Source organism: Zosterops lateralis (genome assembly GCF_965231275.1).
Source record: "Zosterops lateralis genome assembly, chromosome: 13".
Taxonomy (NCBI): domain Eukaryota; kingdom Metazoa; phylum Chordata; class Aves; order Passeriformes; family Zosteropidae; genus Zosterops; species Zosterops lateralis.
This window is the reverse complement of record NC_139773.1, coordinates 18,199,274-18,223,272: the sequence shown is the minus strand read 5'-3', so window position 1 is coordinate 18,223,272 and position 23,999 is coordinate 18,199,274. Positions and strand designations below refer to the sequence as shown.

The 23,999-nt window shown below is 46.4% G+C and overlaps 1 protein-coding gene across 1 annotated transcript in view; it reads left to right on the top strand.

Moving 5' to 3' along the window:
- Positions 1-278: 278 nt before the first annotated feature.
- The window catches only part of IGDCC4 (immunoglobulin superfamily DCC subclass member 4), an 87,967-nt gene continuing 64,246 nt past the window's right edge, over positions 279-23,999 (top strand). The window contains exon 1 of the mRNA XM_083870601.1: positions 279-560. Within this exon, the coding sequence (XP_083726727.1) occupies positions 452-560 (109 nt within the window). The 5' untranslated portion in view covers positions 279-451. The remainder of the gene's footprint in view (positions 561-23,999) is intronic.

Genomic DNA, 23,999 nt, shown 5'->3' with positions numbered 1-23,999 from the left:
GGCGTCCCCGGGCGGCACCGTGAGGGGAGCGCGGGGCTGGAGGCGGCCCGCTACACTCCACGGCTCACCCGTGGCAAAACTGGGAACAAATACTAAAGAGATCTAATAAAAAATAATTATTTGAAAACCCCACATAAAATGTTATAAATATTTGTAGCTTGTGGAGCCGCCGGCGGGCGGAGGAGCCCCGCACCTGCCGTCCCCCACCCTGAGGGAAGGCGGCCGCTCCCCCCGCCGCGGGCTGGCAGCAGCAACCTGTTGGTGCGGGCGCTGGCGGGCGGCGGGAGGAGCCCCTCGGAGGGGCGGCCGGGCCGCTGACAAAGGCGGAGCAGCGGCAGTCCAGGGCCGCCCCCGGCAGCGGGGCCCGGCGGGCAGCGCGGGGCTGGGGCTGGGGCCGGGGCGCTCGCACAAGATGGCGGTGGGGCGGCGGGAGAGCGCGCTCCCCTCGTAGATGTGGCCGCGGCGGCCCCTGCTCCCGGCGCCCGGCGGGGCTTACATGGCGCTGGAGGACCTGCTGCTTTGTCTCTGCTTCTCCGCCCTCGCCGTCCTGGCCGCGCAAGGTGGGTGAGGAGGGAGAGGAGGGAGGGAAGGGATCGGTGCCCCCCAGCCCGCGGGCGGCCGCGGTGGCACCTGCCCTCCACATGGGCAGGGGGCGGCTCCGCGGGGATGCGCTCCCTGGCCGGTCACCCGCTGTGCCAGCCCTCCTTCCCCTTTAGTGGCCATTTACGCCAGTCGTTCTTTCTCCCCTTAGTGGCCGTCCCGTCCCTCTGTGGCCATTCCCCCCCTCTCCCCATCCCCTTCTTTCCTCCAAGTCGGACGGTCGCTATGCTCATGGCCCCGTGCCTAGGTGGTGCTGCCTTTGGGATCATCATTTCGGGGGTGACACTCTCCCACTTTGAGGGTGACACTCCCCACAGGAACTCCAGTCAGTATATGGAGCTGGGAAGGACAGCACACCAGGAACAGCAGCATTCCACGGCCTCTGCCTGGACAGTGGCAAGTTTCCGCCTGAGGGACAGTGGCTGTGCCAGGGCGGTGGGGAATGAAGCGCTTGTCCCGCACAGGGTGTCCCAGAGCAGGCCCAAGTGTCCAGCAAGGCCATAGAGGGGCCCCTCTCTTCCCTTGCCCTGCTCCCAACCTCATGGGACACACGGGCGGGCAGATGTCCCGTTGGTCAAGGAAGTGACCCAGGGATAGCCGTGCTCCTCGCAGCCGTGTTTTGCAATGGTTACGCAAACGGCGCCGTGCGAGGGCACACGTACCGGCCGCTGGGTGTGTTGGGGCTTTCTGTGGTTGCCATCGAAGTTTGCATTGAGGGTCGGCTGAACTATCAGACCTTGGGGTGTGGGGTCCTTCTTTCTGTGTGCACAACCCGCAAAAGGTTTTGTTCTCATCCCTGAGAAGGGTTTGGAAAGGTACAGGCTGGCAGTGCTGTACCAAAAAATGTGAGTGTGTGCCAGGGACTTGCTGTTGTTTAAATCCCCCCTAAACAGGGTATTGTGGTGGAGGAGCAATCCCTATGTCATTGTACATTTTTATTCCTTTTATGATGCATTCAGGTTCAGCAGAGCATAATAACAGCACGTGGACGGCTGCAGGGTTGTTTTTCTTGTCTTTCTTTTTTCTCAGAACCTTGTGAGCTCCCGTTAGGGGTAGGTGATGATTCGACATAGGTGCAGCTTTATGGTGGAAGTGAATAACGGTCCCTGTAAATGGCCCATTGTCACCAGCGAGTGTGGGTTTTCCTAGAGGGGTGGCAGGCTGTGACCCCACCAGCAGCTGAGCAGGTAGGCTGGACTGGGTGGGAGCTCTGTCTCCTGTGTGTTTGAGCAAACAGCTAAGTGGATCCCAAGGCTTGTAATGGAGAACAATGATTTAAAAAGAAGAAAAAAAAACCAGAAAAAACGGGGCTGGTGGAGTGGATGTTGTTTTTCCAAACCCACTTCAACAAGAAAACTTCAGATGCTTTGCGAGAATTTGCAGTCGTGGCTTCTTGGTGTTTCTTGCAAGCAGTTAGGCAACTAGTGAGAATTGTTGCTGTTTGTTTTCCAACAATGAGCCAGGTCTTACATAGGGAGGCAGTGAGTGTGTCTGTACAGTGCTTGGATGTGCCTCTGGGTATGTGTGATGTGCTTTCCAACAGGTGGGTTTGATTCTGAAAAGAAAAACATGGACTTGTTTCAATCTGAAATTAATTTGGCAGAGGGTTGAAATGGTTTGGGGAAAGTCTGTGTTTGATCCCAGAGCCGCGTGTGTTTTGATCCAAAGTTCAAGCCTCGCTGGGTATGGGGTACCTCGGAGAGAAGTAGAGTGGAAAACCTTCCCTCCTCTGGACTTTATGGAAGTAGTGCCAGTGTACACTTGCTGGGGATGTGATCCGGTGTTTTTGAGAGCCTTTTGCTGACTTTGAGCCTGTTTTCACTGCAGTGGCAGGAAAGGGGTTTAAGGAAATAAAACAAGCCCTAAACAAGGGGGCTGCCGTGATTCCTTTCCTTAGGGCTCTCTGCAGGGAGGGGACGTGCTGGTGGGAAGTGTGCTGAGCTTTCCATCCGAGGGATCAGCTGAAAATCCATCTGGACTTGTGTAGCTTGGTTTTGTGGTCGAGTTCTCCTGCTATAGAACACATTTCCTCTTTCGACATCACCTCACTTGAGTTGCGATTTGTTTTATCCTTCCCGTCGCGTTCTCCTCGGCGGCGTGACCCCGCTGCCTGCCTTGGGCGCCTGTGCCGGGGGGAGTCGGCGTTCCCATTGTTGGGACTCGCGTTCTCCCTGCTGCTGCTGCCGCGGCTTCGCAGGATGTTTTACCTGCCCGCGGATCCTGTCACCGTGGCCTGGCGGTGTCACCGGGGTGGGCGGTGCAGGGAAAGGGGTGTTTTCCTACAGCGCTCAGGAAACGGGGGGCACCGACAGTGCCAAACGTCGTGCGCCCAGCGCTGGCGAGGCTTCTTCACCTGTATCCCGTTTCTCCTGCCGGAGCTTGGAGCTCGCTGCCGTTTTGTGCCGTGGTTGTTGATGACAGCCAGTCTCCGAGCCAGGCAGGGGCTGCTCTAGCCTGGGGAATGCTTTTGCTGGCGTTTCTCTGTTTCTCTTCTGGTGTGTGAAACTGAAGGAGAAACTGCTCAGGCTTGGTTCTGATTTTGTCTTTCCTGTTTTCCCTAGGGAGTTTTTTTGGTGTTTTTGTTTGTTTGTTTTGGGTTTTTTTGTTTTGTTTTGTTTTGTTTTGTTTTGTTTTGTTTTTGGGGGGGGAGTGTGTGTGTTTGTGCCTTCACTGCCTTGAAGTCCAAAGTGAAGCAGAACAGGCTCATTTTTGGGCATATCCCCCTCTTTTGCAGCTGTAGCAGGTTTGATCTGCTCTGGGGGTCCCTTGGGGGTGGGTGACTGGGGATGACTTTCCCTGGGGATGAAGGGAGATGATTTTCCCTGCATGCAGCCTGATTTGGAGCTGGAGGCAGCTTTTGTGGGACAGCACAGGTGTTTCTGCACCAGGGCCTCCTGAGTTTATGAAGTGCTGTGGTGGGCTGTGGCATACAGGGCACCTCTCCTGAGTGCCCACTGTTATCCTGAGCCAGTTACTTCATCTGCTCTGGCATCCTCATGGCCCATCTTTAGCCAAACATGAAGATGCTTCTCTCTGTCAAAGGTGAGGCTGAAATCCATCAATAACTATTCAGCACATATATGATCTTTCTCACTCTAGTGCCCAGCTATCCTGAGGGCAGAGTGTTGTGCTGTCCCACGGGTTTGTGACTCCTGATACCATATTGCTTGCCAGATGATTCGAATTCTTACCTCCCTTGGAGCTGCTTTTCCAAGGGCTGGCTGTTCTCCCAGGGAAAAAATCCAGGTGCTTGTGAACCACTCTGGGCCTTTGCAGTGTAAGAGATGCTGCTTGCACGATTTATATGCTCTTCTCCTGGTTAAATGGCTTCAAGGCCATTAAGCCTAGTCATGGTTATATAATTAAGATGGGAATTAATATTTAATCTGATTGTAATTTGTTGCTGGAATCCATCCCAAACTGTATCTCTGCATGAGGTGAGTGGGTACCTGAGGGAAAAATGAGGCCAGTGTTATATGCAGGGTATTTTTTGCATGGACACTGGGAATTACAAGTCTGCCTTGGGTCACAGAGAAACCCTAACCTTTACAAACCCTGAGTGATCATAGTCATTTTGTTATCAGTAGGAAGCAAATGTTTGTTTTATAGTCAGCTGTAATACTAGAGGGGATATGGTAAATCCTTGTTATCAGTATTTGCCAAGTGCAGGTTGGGCCAAAATCAACTCTGGTGCAATTTTGTTACTTTCTGAAGAAGAACTGGATCTACTTGCCCAGAGTGGATTTTTAGCTGGTTTTTGAAGGTGAAGAGGTGTAATTATCCCATCCAATTGTCTATCCATCTCCCTTTTCTTTTTCCCAACAATTCCTAGACCTGCTGGTCAGTCATAACTAGTCATAACTTGGAGAATTCAGTTTTTGAAAACTAGTGACAAAGTAGAGGAGGGAGGTGCAGTTTCTGCACGGACTGAAGGAGAGGCACTGGAAAACCCGTGTGTGGAGAAACCTGAAGTTCCTCAATGGCAGGAAGAGCTTTGAGCAGATGATGAACCTTGTTTGGGTAGGACTGGGCAATCCACTCACAAGACACAAAACTGCAGGAAATCACAATCTCAAGTCTTTGTATTCACTCGTCTTCAGTTTTTTTCAATTCAATTTACTTCAATTTTTGAAGTCTTTTCTGCTGTAAAACATGACTTATGATTACACCAGTATTCACGTTATGTGGCTTGGTGTCTGTTTTGCTTTCCTCTCTTTTTGGGAAAGCACTTCCAAACACAGGATTTGGAGCTGCTGTGACTTTGGCTCTTTCCATTGTCTTTCTGTTGGTCACTTGCTGTCTCTGCCTCAGTTTCCCCACTTGTTCCCACTGAGCAGAAGATGCTGTTACACACTGTAAACGTGAAGAACATCATCACTTTAAGTGTCCTTGCATTTATTAAATCCCTGAAGTAAGTGACCTCCAAGTGCTGTTTGTGCTTTTCTGACTTAACAGCTTGTTGATGAGAGGATCCACAATTGCTAAAACTGAATCTGCCACCTTCATAGAAAGCAGCATTGAGCTGTGTTTTCTCAAGCCTTTTTAGAGCTGCCAAACCCTCCACCAGACACGGGGGGAAGCCTGAAGAGCTTCTAATTTGTCTGACTATCACTACTATGCTGAAGTCATCCTTGAAACACTGTTGAATTTCCTTATTCTGAAGAGTAATGGAGGCTTCAAAGAAGAGGAAGGGCTGGTCACTGTTCCCTTGCAGGAAGGTAAAAATCTGCTGAGAAGGGAAATTCCTTGGGAGAGCCAAACCAGGTGTCTGGGTCTATCTAACGCAGTCCTGTTTGCAGGTGTCAGGACAGTTTGTGAGTGTGTAGGTCACGGAGCTTCTCCCTTGGACGTGTTTTTGTTCATGTCACCGATGCCCTTTGGTGCCTCTGTTTGAGTCAGATCCTCTGCTGCTCCTAATCCATGTGATCCTGCTGTTGTGATATGGGCTTGCTTTATCTGAGAAGTCCAGCAGCTGCCGTGTCTTATCTCCGTGGGTAATAAACATACTTTGTGGTGGTTGTGATAAGCAATTACTGTGTTCCAGGGAAACTTTCGTATCAGATGTTCTCGAATAATTTTAAAAATCTTTATCAGCGTTTTAAACACCATTGCCTATTATTGCCCTATGAAATTCATCTGAGCTATGGAATAACCTGGTTTATTCTATCTTTTCTTGTTTTTTTCATGTTTTAATTTTTTTTTCCAGATCTTTCATGGAGTTCTTTAGGACAGGTCATTAATATTAAAGGTGTGTTAATGAAATGTGAGCATCCCCAAGGTTTGCTCTCAGCTCAGATTGGTGGGAGAATTAAAATCTAGCATGTGAAATACTGCATTTGTGTTCAGTTTGCTGTGTCTCTTTCCCTTGTTCTGACGGACTTCCCTGGTCTCATTTCCTGCTCAGGTCTTTGAACCACCTTCCCGTTGGAGTTGGGATGGCTTAGCACCTTGTTAAATATAAGACTTTGGGAAATTATGCAGTTAAAATGGTGCTGGGATGGCAGAACTTGGTGGAGCAAACCTGGGATGCAGGAGCAATGCCAGGCTGGCAGCAGGGATGTGATAAAGTCCTTCGTCAGCTTCACTGTGTGCTGGGAAATGTGCATCCTTGATCGTTTCTAAATTGACTGTCGATAGATGATCGAGTTAATTGGTGTGACCAAAAGGTCATTACTTAATGAAATGGATTTCCCATGCCCTGTCAATACACTGAGAGTTTTGGCAAAATCTGACTGTTCATGCACGCAGGGCTTTGATAAATCTTTTTTCAGAAGCATCATCAGTGCTTACAGGTTCCAAAATTACCTCAGGTTTTGCACTTAAAGCGGGACTGTCCTCTCTGTGGCTCTTGGCTGGCTGTTGGATACAGCTGCAGAATGGGTGCATGTATTTTCCAGACAAAAGTGGAATTTTCCCTGATATTAAAACTACTCAAGAGTTCGCTGATTTTTATTTTTTTCTTGTGCATGTGAAAAGGCTTTTATGGGTTTTTTGGGTTTTTTTTTAATCTTTGTCTCTTTTTAGCTGATGGTCTAGTGAAAACGTGCTCTCACCTTTCTGGGGTTATCTATGCTGCTTTAAAGGAATGATGAGCATAGTCCTAACATTACATAGACCCAGAGGGACTGAGCCAGTTTGAGCCCTTTTCTGTGCCCTGGCAATCCCACCTGCGTGTCTGTCTGTGGCAGAGCCTCGAAAGAGCTTGTAACAAAGGGACAGGGAGCTTTTCATGGAAATAAAAACCAAACCAAGGACTGGGGAGGGCAGAGAATTAGCAGGTGTTCAGGCTGATGTCGAGGGGTCAGCATGTGTTTTTTTGGGATGGGACCAGCCCCTGTGTGGGAGATAAGGGGCTCGTTGGGGGTTATCTTCAGCAGAGGGGTACAGAGTGTGGCATGGAATGGAGGAGCTGGGGCTGCTGCCTTGGCTCCGTTGGTTTTCTGCTTGATAGATATTTCCCCTTGTCACAGAGGCTGGGGCAGCCCTGCTGTAGGAGAATTCAGGCTGTGACAGGAGGGTGATCACATCCTCCACGGGTCTCTGTGGCTTGCAGAGATGCTTCTGAAGGCACTTTGTGTTGTTCCACAGCAAGGCATCTTGACAAAATACCCTCAGATAAGACAAAAGGGGAAAAAGAATCCCAGGATCTGATCCAAAACCAGCTCCTTTGCTGGATTGGCAAAAATTGTTTAGATTTTTCCCTCCCAAGAATGGTTTTGTAAACATAATGCTGCCCATTAGCCATGTAAATTACTGTCATTGGTGGCAATTGTTGTGATGGAAAGATAAGTATCTTGAAACTCTGCTCTGATTTATCCCTCCTGCCCCCCCTCCCCAGCTTGCTATCCAGTTGTTTGTGTCAGTGCTGATTGCAGCTTTTGTCAGAGAAATCAAAATATTGATCAAATTTATTTAGCTCCGTGTTCCCTAGGTCACAGTAAAAGCAACTTTTCTTTCTTTTCCTTTGTACTCTTTTTCTCTGTACTGAAAACAAAAGGAACCGTTCCTCGAGAAGATGAACCATACGTTCCCAAAGTCAAAAGTCATCCACTTGAAGAGGGTCCTTAGGAGCAGACTTCCTATCTGGAGGCTTTCCTCAAGAGTCTGTCAGTGGAAAATCTGGCGAACAGCATTACCACAAGTACTATTGTGGAGTTTTCTTTACATGCAAAGTGGCGAGAGATGGAACTTTCTCCCAGCTGCTGGCAGAGAAGAGCTTCCCATTTACTTCATGCTTGTGGCTGCTGCCAGGATTTGCTGTTTAGCAGCAGAGGAGTTAAGTGAGGGGTGAAAGGCTTCAGCAACACTTCAGCATCTGGGCATGAGGCTGAGCTGTCAGATCATTCTTTGTTTTTTACATCAGTGAAGGCACTTGGGATTGTTCAGTATGTTTAAGGCAAGCAGTGTATTGTGCTGCCTTCTTGTGTACTGTGTGAAGCTGAGACATTTCTTGTTCCAGGTTTCGTGGTTGTGGTTGAAAAAGAGCATCTCTTAAAAAACAACACTCACTTCTGCCTTAAACAATTGCTGTGGGAGCTTGTCCATCACAACCCCTCAGGAGGCTGGTTTGACATCCTGGCTCTGTGATGTGCACCTTCAGTTTGAGTTCACTCACCTGGGGTTTAGAAATGGGTAAACTCAAACTGAAACCTGTGTGAAGACAGGTGCTGGTATGAAAAGCCTCCCTGTGAGGATGTGTACACTCACTGAATTTCCTGATAACCTGCTCTTTGCTGAGCCGAGTACATGAAGGTCCTTGAGTCTTTTCACCTGTTTTCCATCCATAATCTCAGCCTTCTAGAGTAACAGTAGTAAGTAAGCCCTGCTTTTCTCAGCAGTCAGGTGTTTGCTCAGCTGGAGAAATCTTTTACTGCTTCAGTTCAGAGCCTGACTTCTTGGATCTGGACTGTGCAGATCCCTAGGGCATCAGTTCCCCCCAGCTCAGTGCAGAGCTGCCATTCAGTGCTGGATGCGGCTTTCCAGATGTGATGGGATCAGAGCCAGCCGAGGGAAAAGTAAAGAAACCTTCAGCTCCAAGAGTGTCTCTTTGCAGAGCAGCCCAGCTGTTGCTGAGGCAGATTTGGGATGTTGCAGCAGGATCCTCACATGCAGGAAACCCAGGATGGGGCACACAGAAAGGCTAAATTAGTATTTGGTATGTGGTATGTGGTATGTGCAGGCTTGTAAATAAAAATTCCTGAATGTTTTTTTGTGTATTTGAAAGTCTGTGAGGTTTTTAAAAAATGCTGCCCTCAAAGGGAGTATTTTCTTCTCACAAGAAACTTGTTGGACTGCAAATCTGACAGAACTGATTTTTATAGCATCTTTTAAGTTGAACTAATTGTGTCTTTTGGAAGGAGGAAGACAACAATGTGGATGTGTGTTTTTATATAGATTTCATTAAAAAGGTGACTTGGATTGTCCTGCGAGTTATCTGAGCGATGTAAAGGTTTCTGTGGAAAATGCAAGTGATTATAGGCTGGTGACTAGCTAATAATCTTTGGCTAATATGGGTTGGGCTCAATTAATGTTAATCCCTGCTCAACAGTAGTAAAAGTTGGATAAAGGAGATTTTGTGAGGCTGTTGTTGACCTGAACGTGAGAATGATCACACAGGATCATATTCCCTGAAATAAAACTGGCTCTCTGGAACCAGAGACATCATTCTCATCATTGTTTCTAACAGTAGATAAGGAGCTATTCAAAGTGGCCCAAAAGTGCCTGGTTATGGAGATGAGAATTTCTCATCCTCATGGTGTTATGTGCTGAGGCATAACAGACCTCATTATAGGAGGAGCAGGAGTAATTAGTTTAGATTAATGGAAATAAATCTGGTTTTAGCAATAAATGAGGTTGGATTCCTTGGTCCACAGCAGCCACCATCTACAGTGCTCATCTTGAAGTCGGATGCACAGAGGCAAAACTCTCCTCACTGTTGAGGAAGTTTTTGTTGAAATCTCAATGTCAGTCCAAGTGTTGTTTTTAGATGTGTTTTGGTGAGATAAGCAGAATCCCAGAGACAGCCAGGGAGAAGCATCACATCTGAGCCTGTACCCCTGTTGATCCAGGGGGGCCCCAGGGTGGTGCGACAGTCCCCACAGAAATTCTGCTGCTCTCACACTGTGTGTCTAAAGCGTGTCCTTCACCATTTGGAAGCACACCCAGGCCTTTTACTGCTTTGTCCTCAAACTGTCAGGTTTCAGCTGGCTGCAGCTTTGGAAAACAGAAAGATTTATGTGCTCTGAAGAGAACCTTGCGCTGACAGTGGGTAAATGCAGTGTAGATGCTGGAAAGTTAAACAGCCAAGTAGGTGTGAAGCATTTTTGAAATAGGTTATGAAATATATTTTCCTCCTGTTACGATAGATGTAAGTTTAAGTTTGGAAATGGGAGGGCAGATTTTCACCCATTCTGACCCTCAGTCCTAACCATGTTCAAAGTTTGTACTCCTTGTTTTCCTCCACCTTCATGTGCATCCCTGTAGCCACAGATATGGCTGTTATGTTGCTATTTTTCCTAACACAGTCCCTGAGCTGTAAGTGGTCACTTTGCTCTTTCAATGATAACTGAGTTTCCAGATAATGACCAGATATTGTCTTTTCAAACAGGACTAGGTAAGAAGTTAAGCCAGGAGGATTAAAGTCCCAAGGTGACCAAGTCCTTGGTGAGATCATACATGTCTATCTGTGAGCACCCCTTTGACTTAACAGTTTATCATCTCCCATTTCATTATTTTCTCTGTCAGACCTGCCCTTTTATCTGCTATTGTCCCAGCAAAGCTGGCTGGCTGCATTGATAACATACCTGTGGGGTTAGGTGATAACAGAGAGAAGCAGAGCAGGTCTAGATAAAGCAGGGGTGGTCCACGCCCATGGAGGGAGCTGGTGTCAGACACTGCAGCTGTAGCCAGGCAGTGAAGCCCAGATGGGTTTTGTGACTTCCCGAAGGACTTGTGGTGTGGGTGGTGACAAGGCTGTCCCTGGCCAGGCTGGTGCTGTGTCAGGACTGCCCACGCTGCCTGTTCTCTGCAAAATTAACTCCTGCCCTAATTCCCCCTCACCTTTGCCTTCTGTTCCTGTGCTGTGTGGGTGGCTTGTGTGTCCTTGTGTCCTCCCAGGGAAGTGACACCTCTCTTGGGGCAGTGCAGGCTTGCAGTGACACTTGTCTGCACTGAGCAATTAAAATGTACTTTTCCATTAGTTCTCTTCGTTGCTGTTCTGAATTGTCTTCTCTTCCCCTGTGTGCTGGCTCATTATTTCTTATTAATTCATGGTTTGTGCAATTACCTGGGAAATGCAGGAGAGTTGGCAGGAATTTGACGAGCCTGACTTCTCTTCTTGGGAGTAGATGACTTTCTTCTGATGCATTGGGAGGGTTGGTTCTTGTCCTCTCTGAGTGACAAGATGCATATCCAGGCCTCTCTGCAGGGGCTCTGGGGGACAGGTTGGCTGTTTGGAGAGAGCTGGAAAGCACAAGGAGCAGGGAGAGGGTCTGTTTGTGTATTTCCTTGTGTACCTGGTAGGATTGACACCAGAGCTGTTCCTTGGCATTCTGTAGCTGCTCTGCATTATGACACCTCACACCCTGCCCTGAAAACACGCTCCAGACTTGAACCCCAGCCTATCAAGAGCAAACAAGAGAGGCTCTTTGCTTAACTTTAGAAGACAGAATTGTACAGTAAGTAGTTCTAAATACGTGCCAGGGGGTTTTGTTTGTTGTGAAAGCTTTCAGCTCAGTCTAGGAGTGCGTGTGTCTTGGGTTGTCACTGAAGTGACACCCCTGCAGAAGAGTTCTTCCCCCTTTTTTTTTTTTTTTGAAGACAGTATTTCAGATAAGAACAGAGATCTGGTCTCTTTCTGCAAGGAGAAAGCCAGCACACAGCAAGATAAGAGAGCTGTCACTGATTAAAATGTAGCAGTTTGGCTGCTTGTACCTTGTGTTTTATTGGCAAATCTGTTGCCCCCTGGTTTTCCCATATGAATGCTGCTTTTTTTTAAGGGTTGTATTCATGTATTGACTTCCCAGCTGCTAGGAGGGACCTCTTCTTGATGGAAGCTGGACTAAACTGTTTCCTGATGGCTTCACAGCTAGACTTCAGGCTGTTGGCAAAGAAGGAGCTTTACCTACCCTTCTCCTTCCATTTTTATTTTCAGGTGAACTGCAGAATCTCATTACCCACGGTAGTGGCAGGGCTTTGAAGATTTCTGACCTAATTATCTCATTTGCACTGCGAGCAGCAGTAAAATCCATGTGCTGTCAGGGGGACTTTGCTGTTGTGTGAGAAACAGGCCTTGTGAAAGGGTTCATGCAGAGGGTTTGCTTCCCACAGTGCAGGCTGGCTCGGGCTGCCTGCACATTCCCAGCTGAACAGGTGCTTTCCTGCAAGACCTGGATGGGGTGAATGAGGTATAAGTGAGAAATTACCACGTTCTGGACTCCATCTGAGGCCCTTCAAATGCCTTTTTTGGGTAATGTTTGTGAAGGTCCAGCTCAGAAGGGGCTGGACCATCATCTGTGGAGGGGCTGTTAGGTTGTGGTGTGATGTGCAATTAAGAAAGCAGTGGGTTAAATATAGCAAGTTTCAGTGGTGACTGAGAGCTGCAATAGAGCCAGGTATTTCCACATAATTTCTTAGACTCTCTTAGAATCGTGTCTCTGTATTTATGCCTGGATATAAGGAATCTTCTGTTTGAGTGAAACAGATCAAAATATTGTCTGGCTGTTCCCACCCTGCAACTTTAATGAAGTGTTGCTACATCTCTTGTGGGCAAGGAACTTGTGAGGTAGATGTGGTCTAAGTAACACTAAACTGTGTAGCAAGAAGGCAAGAAAAAGGAGTGTAGGAATATTTGGTACCTTGATCATCAGTTGAAGGCAGAGGGATGAGAAAGATCTTTGATGATTAATGTCTTTGATCTTGAAGATGATGAAAAATTCAGAAACATTAGAGTGTCCTCCTTCCTGGTATCATTTCGTGGGCCTTTGTGGGTTGGTATCTCTGTGCTTCCTGTACCTTATGGAAACAGTAAAAACCATGGCTAAAAAGGATCAGGGTGATAGTTTGTTTTCAGATGCTACAGGTAGCTGTCCCTGAGGGGTCTTTAAGAGCTGTTTTCTCTGACCTCCTCTCTAAGCTGTTGTTCAGAGTCACCCTCTAAGTTTCTGTGCTGTTGTGGATCAGTGGAAAGCAGCAGATCAGTTCCTGTGGCAAAATTGGGACCTGTCACAAAAGCTTGGCAAAGTGCTGCTTCCCCCTGGCACGGAGTGAGGGTCTGAGTGAACCCTCCCAGTACTGATCTGTCGTGAAGCCATCCAGTCTTTCCAAGGCTCCTCCTTATTCCTAGCAACTCTCCCTGTGACTTGTGTAGCCAGACCACTGATTGCTGTGTAAAACAAGTGTGCAAAGTCAAGTAATCTTGTACATCTTGAGTATTGTTTTCCCTTTCTGTGGTTCCAGATAGCAGCTGGGAGAAAGTTGGTTTGGAAAACAAAGCTGTTAGGAGCTGTTTGTTTAGACACAAGGCAAAATGAAAGTGAAAAACATAATCTGTCTGTCTCCCTCTGCCTCCCACCTTCTTTTTGTTTAAAATGTCCACATGCTATTTACTTTCAATAAACAAAAGATGTTTCTTATAAGCTGGTGGTTACTAGCAGGGGTATGTGATTTATTAGGAAACAGAAATCCCTGGTTGTGCCCATGTTTTCAAACTGGAGGAAGAGTTCATAATTTTATAGACCTTCCAAGAATAGATTTTTGTAAAGCAAACAATGGGGAACTGTTAAATTATAGCCATGTAAAACAACAGTGTAATAGTATGATTGCTCTGTAGTAATGGCTTTATTATTCTGTAACAAATAGGAGTGGTTTGGGCTGCTGGGAGATAACGTTGGAGCTCATTCAGAGGAGAAGCCCGTTTTAGATTCTTCTTTTCCTCATGTTAAGGAGATAAGGAGTGTGTGGGTATTCCCTTACCTCAGCTTTCCTCCAGGATCAGGGAAGGTGCAGCTTCCAGAAAAGCAATTCAGAGTTTCTCTCTAGAGCCTGAGAGACACTGAAGTTTCACACTGTCCCCCTGAGTTAGACAGAGTGTGACTCCAGCAGCGTTTGCTTGGGGTGTCTTTGTGACTTGTTTTTCCTTTAGAGAGAGTGGGAGGGCAATCATTCTCCCCAGAGCTGTGGATGATGGGGGCTGTGTCCCTGCCTCTGCTCAGCCCTGTCTGGGCTCACAGGCCCTGCAGGACTCCAGGCAGTGCAATGTTCAGGCCAGGGGCTTTGGGAATGAGCTGCTGCGGGTGCTGCTGAATTCTTCAAACCCCTGGGCATGAGCAGGAATGTCCTCAGAGTGCCTGGCACTGTCATGTCTGCATCCTGTTTGTATTTAATATACTCCTTGCTTCTTACATGGGCAAGTTGGGGTGAGAGGTGCCTGGCCTTGCCTCTGTCTTCCACGTGTGTGTCACCTCTGGATGTTGATGATGGTACAAATGGCTGTTGGAGGATGGTCTGTGCTCCCTCGTGCAGCTCTGCCAGCTGTGACTGTGTCAGTCACTTTGTCACTGCAGGTAGGGAGTGTGAGGCACGAGAGGCTGGGTGGTCTCAGCTGGAGCTCCTGCTTTCTCCAGCCTTGCAGTTCCTGTGTGTGTGAGGATGCCTGCCTGGAGCCTGGGTGGGATCCCTGACAGATGCATGCACGGTGCCCTGGCCCTCCTCCAGCTCCCAGTCATTGCAGTGACCTCTGCTGAGACACGTGTGTTGAAAGGGACCCATCTCCTGTGCTTGTTCCTTTCTTTCTCCTGGTTCTCAACTTTTGCCTGGTGTATTAGGCTTATTTCTGGCTGTTCTACACATGTGTCTGCTGGAAAACCTTGTAACAGCTTAGTTGGGCTCTTGGAAGAAATTATCTGTGCAAAGAGAGCCGTGGCTTGTAATGAAATAGCTTTACAGTGACATCGTTTTAGTGCTGCAGTGTGTCTCTGCTGGTTTTCAGGTTATTCCTGGGCTAAAAATATGGCTCATTAAGACTTCTGGAACAGGATGTAACCATATTTTAAAGATATTCCTGTGTGTTACTACAGAGTGATTTAACTGATTGCATTCGGAGACCTACTTTGTAGGATCCTTTATCTGAAGAGGAAGTTGAGGAGAGGATTAAGAGTGTTTGTTTCTGATGGTGAGGATGTGGTGCTGGTGTGGAAGGCTGGGAGGGCTTGGGAGCTACGCTGGTGCCTGGTGCTGACTGATCAAAGCCACTGGACCAGCTCCTTCCATTTCTCATCTTCTCTGCCCCCAGACAACAAGACAGTCAGAACCGCATGGAAAAGAGTTTTACCACCTATTTCATTTGAAGCTGGATGCACTTGAGATGCGTTGAACAAATGGACAGTAGCCTCTCTTCTCCCTGGGGACAGCTTTTACGTGGATGGGAAGCTACAGATGGGGCCCAAGGCAGAAATGCAAATAGGCAGGGCTGTGATACGAAGCGTTTGGCAGCATCTCAGGCTTAAAAGCTTCGTCCCCACGGCTGCTTGATCCTGCTTTCTCAGTTGTGCTGACACAGCTGGTTGTGGGCTGTACTGTGAACTTTGCAAGTGGAGCTTTGACCTCAAAACTGTGGGATTAGGGCCTTTGCTGCTGGCACCGTGAAGCTGGCCCAGCCCGGGCCATCCCAAAACTGCTGTTGAGAAGCCCTCGGAGATGTACTCGCTGTGGTTACAGCTTTGCAGAGAGGAGCAGCAGCAGCGAGCACAAACAGCTAATTAGTTTTTATAACCCTCTTTTGTTTGCTTTTGAAGACACGAGTCTTTCGTTTGCTCGCTTGGCTCCCGTTCAGTGTGGTGACAATGTCAGCGCGGGTGTGCGAAGCTCGGGTTACGCGGGGAGAGTTCAGACAGGTTTGGTTTCAGTACAGGTCTTGTCCCTGAGCTGTTCCAGCACTTTCCTGACAGGAGGCAATCAGTGTCAGAACAGGTTTGGCCCTGAGACTGTGAAAAAACAAGTGGGTTTGAGGGGCAGATCTCCCCCAGTAATGAGTTCGGTGGTGGGCTGACTGGTTTTTGTAGATGAAAAGGTCAGATCTGTTGCCTGGGTTATGTAGAAAGGTTTTGTTCTGGAACAGCCTGCTCCTTATGAGCTCCCATCTCTGCTGAGCTGCCAGGCACTGCTCTAGACAATGTTTTTCCTACATTTTCCTCATCAGTGAATGTTGGAGAGGTCACTTTTTCCTAAATATTCCGTTGTTGGGTGTTGAAGAATTTGCTTTTTAGGTATGTTTATTTGAGGCTGTGAAGTTTTGAGTTCATATCAGCAACTTGGACAGCTTTAAACCCCCCCTCAGGTTTCAAGCCTGCCCTACTTGGAGTTTGGTTTTAATCACAAGTTTTAACAAATTGAGTCTATTGAAAACATTCTCAGTGAAACACCCTCATTTTTTTTTTCTCAGAAGCCGTTAGCTGTCTTCAAGAAACAATATTTTAATTGAAGCCATGATAAAAGCAGAGCGGCAGTGGTTGTTATAAAGCTTAATTTATTAAACAGCCTTGTTTTTAATGCAAAAAAAAATCTGCAGAGTTAAAAAAAAAGCTATGTGCTTTAAAACTGTCAAAATAAAACCTACAACTTTGAAGTCTTAAAATACTTTGGGAAATGCTGAACGTTTTTGACTGGTTATATGGAACAGCTGAACTGACTTAACTGGAACAAAATTAGAGGAACAAAGAGGTTTTGTTTCCAGAGTGTATTCTTTGCCCTTTGACAGCAAAGCTGTCTGGCTCACACTCTGAGTTAGATACATGGAGCAGGTCACTGTCAGCTTCTCCCCCCCTTTGGTTACTTTCCACATAGCCAACCCCACTGGAACAACAAAATTATGCTTTAAAAAGAGCAAAAATTACAGGAAGATTCGGGGCAAGAGCAGAATCTGAACCTGCAGTAACTGTTGGGTTGGTTTTTTTGAAGGAGTCTGAGTCTCATAATGTCAGTGTTGAATTTGGGGGTACCTCGGGTTAGCAGGGCTTTCCCTGGCTGGTGATTGATGCTGCATCCCACACAATTGGACCTTCTCAGCATGGTCTTGAAGAGACTTGTTTTCCATGGAAGATGTTCTGAAAGTCTCCTAGTTAACTCTTCCTGTGTGCTCAGCAGCTTTTATCACCAAGAGGCGAGAAGCTGTTTGTGCACAGGGGGTATCCCTGGCTCGGTACTGGCACTCTGGCTCTGGGAGGTGCTGGTGTGCTCTGCTCTTCTGTCATTCTGGGCTATTTGCCTGAAAACAGCCTCTCTGAAAAGTTTGTCTTCTGTTAAGGAAGGGGCAGACAGCAGGACCAGATGAGCAGCTGAGAAACAGAGCTCTTGTTTCCATGCAAATATCCCATAAAGAACAAAAGAGGGAAAGAAGAGTGTTCAGAGATGGGTCTGCCAGCAGAAAGGCTCCAGAGTTGTTTTCCATGAGTGGCATCAAGTCCATGTGAATGTAATTTTTACACTGTTGTTGTGTGGGTCTCATGGGTGAGTCACAGATGCTCCTTTTGTTTTGGACCTCTCCAGGGCTAAATCCTCCTCTCTGTGGGAATTTTGCTGCTGAATTCACTACTGGAGATTTAGGGCTTTTAGGATCTGGCGCTGAAATGAATTACCTCTTATTCCTGAATCTCATCTTGTACAGGAGGTAGGATGGGAATGAACTCAAGAGGTGTCCTGTGTGTCCCTGGGTGTACCACTGTGGCTCTGAGGACACTGAGGGCACGTTTCACTGGCTGTAGGACTCTGGTTTCTTTCCCAGTGCGTGGGAGGGTGGTTGATTCCCATTCTGTGGCACCTGAGCAAGCTGGGAAGGTGTCAGAGGGTGGGAAGCCCTGCAAGCCAGCTAAGACCACTAGGAAAACAATGTTGTGAGCAGCAGCCTCGCTGGAGTTGACTTGGAAGGCCTTGGGGAGGAGTTGGGCCTGGAGACAGAGACAGCCCTGTGATGTGCTTGAATGGATGTGTCAGTGGCAAAGAGCTCTTGGGGACTCGCTGCCATTCACTGCAGCAGGAGCTGGGGTAGTTTAAAACTTGGCTGCTCAGAGCTGCCTGTAATAGAGGGAACCAGATTGATAATAAAGGCAACAGGAGTAAATGTACATCTACCTCTTCCATCACTGCCCCCAGCAAGGCAGAAACCTCCCTTCATCAGCATTTGTGCCCTTTTCACCTATGGTATTGAGTTGAGCTGCAAGCCAGTTCAATGCTGGAGCAGATGCACACTGAATTTAGTAGCTTGCTTAGAAATAACTATCAGCAAGATGTCAGAGAGGTTAGGCTCATTATGAGATCTCATTAATTCTGTGAAATACCCTGTAGAGAATATATTAATATTCTTATTCTGTTGACATATATTAACATATATAATAGTTGTATAATTGTTACTAATAATTATGATAATAATAAGCTTCTGCTCGTAGACAAGTCAAAATGGATATTCAGAAGTCCCTGTAGGTACTTCTAACCCACAGTTGATGGACAGAGGTGCTGGTGCCTGCAGTGTGGTGAGAAGTGTCAGTTTCTCTACCTGCTCCTGCATGGGAGTAACACGAGCCTGGAGGGCAGATTTCACAGGTACAGTTGCTGTCTCTGCTGCTTGTTTGGGTCAGGAAGTTCCTATACTCCTGGCTGGAAATTACCCTGGCATTTGCTGCTGTTCAGCAGAAGCACCTGAATTTGATGTGCCTGCTCTTGTGCCATTGCTGTGGTACAAAAGTAAAAGTCACCTTTGGTCTAAAACATTGGTTTGGAGAAGCCTGTTCTGCTTTGCCTTGCAGAGAGACCACTGACAGTAACAGTCTCATCCAGGGGTCTCCTTTCTTACCAACTCCAGGCTTTTCAGATCCCTACCCTAGATGAGATAAAGGTCTTGGTTGTGTGTGTTATGTGTGCATAGTTGCCACCCTACTAGGCCAAATCTTGCCATTAGTTCTAACAGAAAACCAGAGGGTGCTCTGATTTTTAAATCATTAAAAGAACTCAAAGACACATGGATCTTGAAAGGTTCTGGATTAAAATGTGTTCTTCTGTTTTCTTAAATATAAGACCTGCTAACAAGCACACGGAGACCCACAGCGATTACAATTCAAAGCTTGGTTCAAAGGGTGAAGCTCTTCTTGATTTATTGGAGAACATTACTCTGTGGCATATCTGAAAGCCAGATACAGGGTGACAAACCAGCAGGATTATGGCAAAGCAGTAATATTCAGGATTGTCCAAAGAAAGATTAACTTTTCCAGCCAGCTTTTACTGATGCAAATTGCCACCCGCTGTGTTGCAATAAAGAGCAGAAATAACTAAATATGAAATGCTGACTCGTAAAGGGGAGAGTCATCTAAAGTGCTTTGTGTTGCAAGATTTCATGAAAATGGTTTTGAAATGTTCTGCTGCATTTACCTTACAGAGGGGCCAGTTGTGCCAGCTGGCAGGTGCTCTCTGCATCATCCTGGAGCTGTTTTGGGGTGGAGCCTCAGCGCTGGAACATCCTGTCCAGCTCACAGGGGACAGAACATGATTGTTCCCACTAGTGCCTTTTTTTCCCCTTTTTTATTTTTTTTTTAATAAATAAATTTTAAAAGGCTTTGTCCAGTGTAGGTATAAAAGTCTCCAGCTTGGTTTCAGTCTCTTTTTTTTTCTGGGCAACAGTTCCAAATCACTCCCTTCCCTGGCAGGGGGATGGCTCTCTAAAGTACATCTTAGGGTTTCTGGTCTTTAGGATCAATGCAAGTTGTGTTCAGTGAAGGTCTTTTTCATTAAGCTCATATTATACAATATAAAGGACATTTTTCTTCCTAGTGTGACCCCATTGCTCTGTGTTGTAGGTAACTTGCATCCTGGTGCCCAGTGTTACAGTTCCTGTTTCCTTTATGAATTGCTCCCATTGTTAATCCTTGCCTGCTTTGAGTTTTTATAGTATGTTGGATTTTGCTTTTTCCTTTTTTTTTTTTTTTTTTTTTTTTTTTTTTTTTTTTTTTTTTTTTCAGTAGCCTGCATTAAAGTTGTGTGTTCTTTACAGCAGACATCTTGGGCTTGTCTTTTTTTTTTTTTGTATTTGTGAAGCATCCAGTATAGTTTTGCAAGACCACCCCGAGTTAAACTCTACAGCCTCTAGACCTTGTCCTGCTAAAGCTTAGAGGTTCTGATTTCCCTGAGTTTTGCCAAGACGCTGCTGGGCTGGGTCCAGAAGGTGAGTTCAGACACCACCCAGCTTCTCTGGAACTTTGTTTCCAGCTTCAGTCGTTGTGTTCTCTCCCCTCAGTCTAATTAAACCCCGCTGTAATGAATGCTGTGAAGCCAGCTGCCATGCTTTGGCAGGTAGCAAGCACAGGGCAGCGAAACCTCCAGCTAATCCATCCATGCTATGAAGTCATAAGAATCTTGTTAATTTTTAAAAAGCCCTTGATGCCCACTAATCCAAATCAATTTTAATTTCTTTCTTTAAGTCGTGCTTCCATTTAAGCTTCAGCTAAGAATTACAGCTAATTTGTTCGATTTTATAACAGTATAATTGAAAAAGTGATTTTAATGTCCTGGCAACCATATTCCCTTTCTTTGGTTGTTAATGAAAGAATCCATTAAAGTTAAATGATTTGGGCACAGATTCAAGTTGAATCGCCTGAATATTCTAGGAGAGTGTTTCTGACCATCTGCTGCTCTGTCATTGGCGTTTGTGTTGTAAATGGGACCGAGAGAAGGACTTCACAGGTCTTGTTCAAACCATTAAGCGTAAAATATCATTTTAATTTTCTGATCTCAGTGTAAGTAGTGGAAATACTCAGGAGAGTTGGGACTGCTCTGGTCTGTGGGATCCTGCACTCATAAATATCTCTGCTGAGCAGTGCTCCCACATCCTTTGCAGGGGATCTTGTGGCTCTTTGTATTGATTACAGTACATCATTCAGCAGCAGGTTGTAAGTTCCTTTTAATGACAGGCAAGACAACTGGAAGGGGAGCCTGTGAAGGGGAAGGCACACGTGATGGAGAAGTGTTTTTCCCACTGCCTTGAGTCACACTCGCCGTTTCTGTCTGGCTGCGATCGGAGCGGTGCGTCCTGGGGAGGGCTGTGAGCGTCAACAGACACAACTAATAAATTACAGCAGCTGTTGCCACTCCTGCCTCCTTTGCAGAGAGCCAGGGTGGGTGAGTTTGGGCTCTGGGGCTGAGCTGGCACTCCAAGCACAAGCCTTGTACACCCAAGCAGGGGCAGAGTCAAAGGGCTTGTGTCCTTTCTCTGTAACACATTATTCCTCTTTCCTTTGCTGCTGAGCTTTCTTGCTGTCCTTGGTGACATGCAACATGCCTGACATGCTGGGAAGCAAGATGGACAGTGAACCAGGTTGTGAAATTCACTGGAGGTGCCTCTGACTCTCACTGGAGGTGGATCAGTCTTTGGGTGCACCATTAATGCTGAAAGTGTGTCTGTCTTGCAACGTAAAAAAAAATAAAATAAGATTACATGTGTGTTGCTTTTGAAATTGTAAAGTATAGCCCAAGTTTCTGGAGGTCTTTAAAATGAGGGAGAAACAGGATGGGGTCTGTCTGTTTGCTCCACAGCTTTACACTGCATTTTGTGTGTAAAATTTTGAGTTACAAAGGCTAAATAATTGTCTGGTAGAGAGGACGGGATTCAGACTTGGAGTGGGGACACTTTCACTCTTCTGACTTTTCCCATTGGATATGCTGCCTTTTTTTTTTTTTTTTTTTTTTTTTTTTTTTAAATACTGTAGGGTGGTGAGAACTTGACTGATAAAATATTCACTGTCGGAACTGAACATTTTTCAATTTAACATATTTATATTTGCATCTTTGGAATATGCAAAGCTGTTAACCCAGGGGGAAAGAGCTACAAAATACTCTTAAACTGTAGCCCACAGGTGAAGAATTTTTGTGTATTTATTTGGCAGTATTAGTTTCTGGTTAAGTGACTATTCTCAAGAGAGATGATACTGAAGCTTGTATCATACTGCATACTTTTAACTTTCTCAGGCACGAAGTGATGAAAGTATATCCTAAAAGTATGCTAAACTGAAACAGTTGAAGTATAAAAATAGGTAATGTTGTAACAGGAGATCCTCTTTCAGACTCCTCTGTGTCCTTTGCAGATAAAGTATACATATGATGAAGTAAAAATCAGGAACTTGTGCACTGCACAAAAGCAAAATAACTGGGTTTCCTTTCCAACATCAGTGAAAAATGCAGGAAGTCATTATGTGTTTAAACGGGTGTCAGTGGGATCATGCAAATCCAAGGCGCTCGTTTCACTCTGCAAATCTCAGGCTCATTCAGCCCGGACCCTCGGCAGCACAATTACAGTCACTGCAGCAAATGGGCCTTCTGATGTTAACACCAGCAGATAACAAAAATAGCATTTAATAACTTTCATTAGAGTTAGTGTTTCTAGGGCTTTAGGGCTCTGCTCTTTCAAATCATTTACATAATTTGCAGGTACAAGCTGCTGTGCCAGACTGTCCCATCTGATTCTCTCTCTGATCAGAGCATATTAATGCACTTGTTTGATGGTCTGTTACCAATAATTACCTTGGATTGCATTAGGAGCATTTCCAGCATTGCAGCTGGTCTGTATTTTTCTCTGAGTGTATTTCAGGGCCCAATTACAGGACTCTGATGTGTTATTGTTCCAGTGTGCTTGTTCAAGCTTGTAATTTTAATGTGCCTCCGCACTGTAAATCTCTGAATGCAAACCCAGGGCTCTGTCCTGAGTTCCCCATGCATCCCATGCTCGCAGCAGCTTCTGCAGGGATCGTCTCAACTGTTCCTCATTGGCTTTTTAAGAAGGGAAAGGTGAGAGCCAGGAGATGGGCATTGCCTTGGAGGTGTTCATGGAGCAAAGCCTGAGGTTTGATGTTCCGTGTGCTGAGTGTGGAGTGGCTGGGAAAGGCACAGGAACAGCTCAGGCCCCTCTGGATCAGGCAGTGTGGGGATTGTGGAGAAGCTTTCAGGGATTTTAGTGTTTAGATCACTGGGGCATTTTGAGCATCTTTCAGTGCAAGGGAGGCTCACGTTCATATTGCTCTACACGGGGACACCTCTCCCTGTTCTGCTGTGAGACACCTTGGGGAGAAGATCTGAAAAGGCTGAGTTTAGCAAATTTGGATTTTGAAATTCTAAGCTTCCTCTGTCTTCAGAAACCTTTCTGGGGTCAGAGGGGGGAAATAGAAAAGCTTAACCTTTGTGGAAGTCAAGCACTTTACTGTTAGAATTGCCATTGACAATCCGACGCAATGAATAAATTATTACTGCTATTGATTTGTTTCATCTTTCTGGACCATTTATTGCAGGGGATACATCAGAATAACACAACTCAATGATAAGGAGCTCGATCTTGAGAGCTGGTGTGGTGTTTGTTCCTATTTGTTAGGCATCATCTGTAGACACAATTAATTTGGGCAAATCTGATGCTTCTGTGGAAGCAGGAGACACTTAGTCCTTTCTAGAAATCAGTTGGCATTTTACTAGGTTGGAGTTTCCAGGGCTGTGTGGGTTGGTGGCTTTCATGGTCTTGGGTGGCTGAAATGAACAGCTTCAGTTGACTCCAGTGGTAGGAGCATCTTCAAAAATACTTTCATGGAGACCTTTTCAGCTGCTCTATTTTCCTTGTGTATTTCCTGGTGTTTTCCTTGGTGTATGTTACATTTATACACAAAGGTATTCGCTTCCTCATATGAGGAAAATTAATTCAATCCCAGCCCAAACCAGTGCGTCTATTTACTGTAATTACAGCTTTAGATGATATCATTCTTTCCAGGTATGGCCCATGAACAGCAGTACAACTTTGCATGTGTTTTAGATGTTTCTTTCATGCCGTCTCTTCTGCTCTTTTGTTTTGAACTGGGGATTTGATAAAGGCCAGAGACTTATCCCCAGCATTGTTCTTTGGGGAGAGTTGCCCCAACTTTCCCTGCCAGTGCTCATCCTGGGCCCAGATGTGTGCCAGGACTTGAGAAGCTCCAATGTGCACCCAGACCCAAGCTGGGGAGTGACCAGGACACTGTTCATACCCCATGGCTGCAGCTGGATCTGTGCAGGGTGTGAGGGGATTTCTCCTGGCACTGCCTTGTACTTGTCCCCTTGATGTGGGGACAGTGTGACAATGTGACACTCTCCATGTGCCGCCTCTTGCCGCCTGCAGTGCCGGGCTGGCACCCAGCTGCTCCTGAAAGGTTGGGATCAGCTTAGTGACAGGGGATGATCTGAGAGTCCCTTGCTGCCAGCTGGATAAATACTCCTGCAGCAGTGGGAGATGCTGCATTATTAAATAAACCATCCAGGTTGCTTATATGCAGAATTAGGATAAGGTTGGCTTCCTGCTGGTGAGCACTGCTCAGCACTGGAACTGCTCTGCTGTGCCTGGATATCAAGTG